General features: G+C 38.2%; 1 protein-coding gene across 1 annotated transcript in view; it reads right to left on the minus strand.

The window, feature by feature from the left end:
• LOC125045291 (Kv channel-interacting protein 1-like) overlaps positions 1-1,258 on the minus strand; it is a 25,366-nt gene extending 24,108 nt beyond the window's left edge. Inside the window, exon 1 of the mRNA XM_047642497.1 lies at positions 1,156-1,258. Coding sequence (XP_047498453.1) covers positions 1,156-1,258 — 103 coding nt within the window. The remainder of the gene's footprint in view (positions 1-1,155) is intronic.
• Between the last annotated feature and the right edge of the window lie 1,242 nt (positions 1,259-2,500).

Consider the following 2,500-nt stretch of genomic DNA (forward strand, 5'->3'; position numbering starts at 1 on the left):
GGATATTAATAAATTTAATCACTGACATGTGACTATGGATTTTATAGAGAAACGCTGGTAAATAAAAATAAACAGATACTTATATAATTGACATCGGTTATATGACCTATTCTTGAATTTGAATATCACTGGTCGCACTACCTATGTATTAATATTTTCAGCATATATCTGGGCAGGCAATTCAAAACCCCACCTTTTCGTTGTTATCACGTGGGCGTAAGTAATAACAAGATTTAATTTGGTGGTGCAAAAACCTTTGACTAATACGTTTAACTTCATTTTACCTTGACTTTGAACGTTTGCTTCACAGACACACAAATACGCAGTTTTAAAAATGAAAAAAATATATAGAGAAAAACTTAAACGGTGTGTCTTTGGCGTCCCACTAATGAGGGGATACGGAGTATTTCCTATTTACTGGTACTTTCTATGGCGGCCCTGTTCACTCCAACGGATTTTGCGAACATGAAAAGCGGTCTGTCCCCTTATCCGAACCACTAGATTTTGTTGGCGGTAATTCAGCATTCAGTTCCCGCCATTTGGGAGCTGCAGTGTACAGCATTTCCGAATAATTTCATTTTTGTTCGTATTCCCTCCTCCCTCACGCACTCGAAATGACGGTTTGAAAACGTATTATATAAACACCAGCTAGCAGCATATTTGCTATGCTGTTGCTATTGTTATCTAACTGTCCAATTTCCCGCTTTGAGTTCGAATTAAACATCAAACCCAGTTTCTTATAAAATACGGCTGGCAGTTGTGAGTTTCCATGGCAACCATCGTCGCGACGGCCAGACCTTGGGTAGAAGGGGGGGGGGGGGGCTGGAGACGAACTAGAGGAGGTCGGGAAGGGAGGGGAGGTGGTGGTGCGTAAGGGAAGAAGGGTAAGGGAGAGAGAGAGATTTAGGGAGGAAGAAAAGTAGGGTAAGGGAAGGGGAAAGACAGTGGTAGGAAAGGAGATTTAAAGGAGAAGATAGGGAATAGGTACATAGTAGGGAAAAGGTAAGGAAGGGGAGAGAAGGGAAGAGGGCGATTCAATAGAGAGGGGAAGGGAGAAGGAATGCTCGAGGGAGAGGGAATAGAGGCAAGCGCGAAAGGGAAATAGAAGGGGAGGGAAGGGGAGGGGGCGGTCTTACCACAACATTGTGTTCCAACTCGATTCCTCTTGTGTAAAGGACCCCCGTATTGAAACACGATATTGCCAATTCGCTGCACGTTGGAATTCCATGCCCACGTACGCTATGGTCTTCAAATGCATCTTTGTTTTTTGTCAAGAATAAAAAAAAAAGAACTGTAACAAAACTTTTTTTCTTTATATTATTTGTCTCTGAAGGGTTTCCTTCAGAGTGGCTGTGAAAATCGACTGAATACTGTGCCGTTTACTTCATGACTTATTTTAGAAATTTTCGTGGAAAGTTATGATTCATGAAGATATCTTTCTTGTCATTGTAGAAAAAAATACGTGTTAGCCTTTCTCGTACGTTACTTTACATTCCCTTTAAATCTTGAAATTAAAATGAACAAGGATGGCAAGTGAAAGAGAAGGAGGGTATGTCGAGACAGAAAGATAAAGAAGGGAGAAGGAGAAAGAGAGAGATTGATTGATAGGTAGAGAGAGGGAGAGAGAGAGAGAGAGAGAGAGAGAGAGTGAGAGAGAGAGAGAGAGAGAGAGAGAGAGAGAGAGTAAGTTTGTTGCTCGCGAGAAAGAGAGAGAGAGAGAGAGAAAGAGAGAGAGAGAGAGAGAGAAAGAGAGAGAAAGAGAGAGAGAGAGAGAAAGAGAGAGAAAGAGAGAGAAAGAGAGAGAGATATAGATAGATAGATAGAGAGAGAGAGAGGGAGAGAGAGAGAGAGAGAGAGAAAGAGAGAGAGAGAGAGAGAGAGAGAGAGAGTAAAACATATAAATTAAAATGAATAAAACAAAAATTAAAAGCCAGAATGTCATGGAATGATAACAACCAACCAACTAACAAACACATCAATGAACAAATAAAACAAGAAATAAAGACAGAAACAAAAAATGAAATGACAAAACCATATTTTTAAATTCTCATTTTCCTCTCCAACATTTTTTTTTCTTTCATTCGTCTCTTTTATCCGAACCCTTTGACAGTAATCCGGTTTTACAGTGAAGGTGCGAGTATAATGCAGTACTTATCACATCAAGAAAATAATTGGAAACTGAAAGAAATAATCCCTGAGAGCAATATCTCGGTCCAGCAAGTTTGGGAGGAAAAATGAAAAGGAAAATCTTTTATATATATATTTGCTTTCTTGTTTGGTGTTTATCTTGTCAATATTTTGTTTGTTTGTTTGTTTCCAAATTTATTTTTGGGTGTGTATGTTATATCTTTGGGTAATAGAGGCTATAAGTTTGAAATAATGTATTTTGTTTTTGTTTTATTTTTCATCTAATTGGGTTATCATATAGTTTAAGTTTTTAAGTAAAAGAAGTCATTTGAACTTTATTTGAAACGTCTTTTTTAATTCTATCGTTATTTTT

Source organism: Penaeus chinensis, chromosome 37, assembly GCF_019202785.1.
Source record: "Penaeus chinensis breed Huanghai No. 1 chromosome 37, ASM1920278v2, whole genome shotgun sequence".
NCBI lineage: Eukaryota > Metazoa > Arthropoda > Malacostraca > Decapoda > Penaeidae > Penaeus > Penaeus chinensis.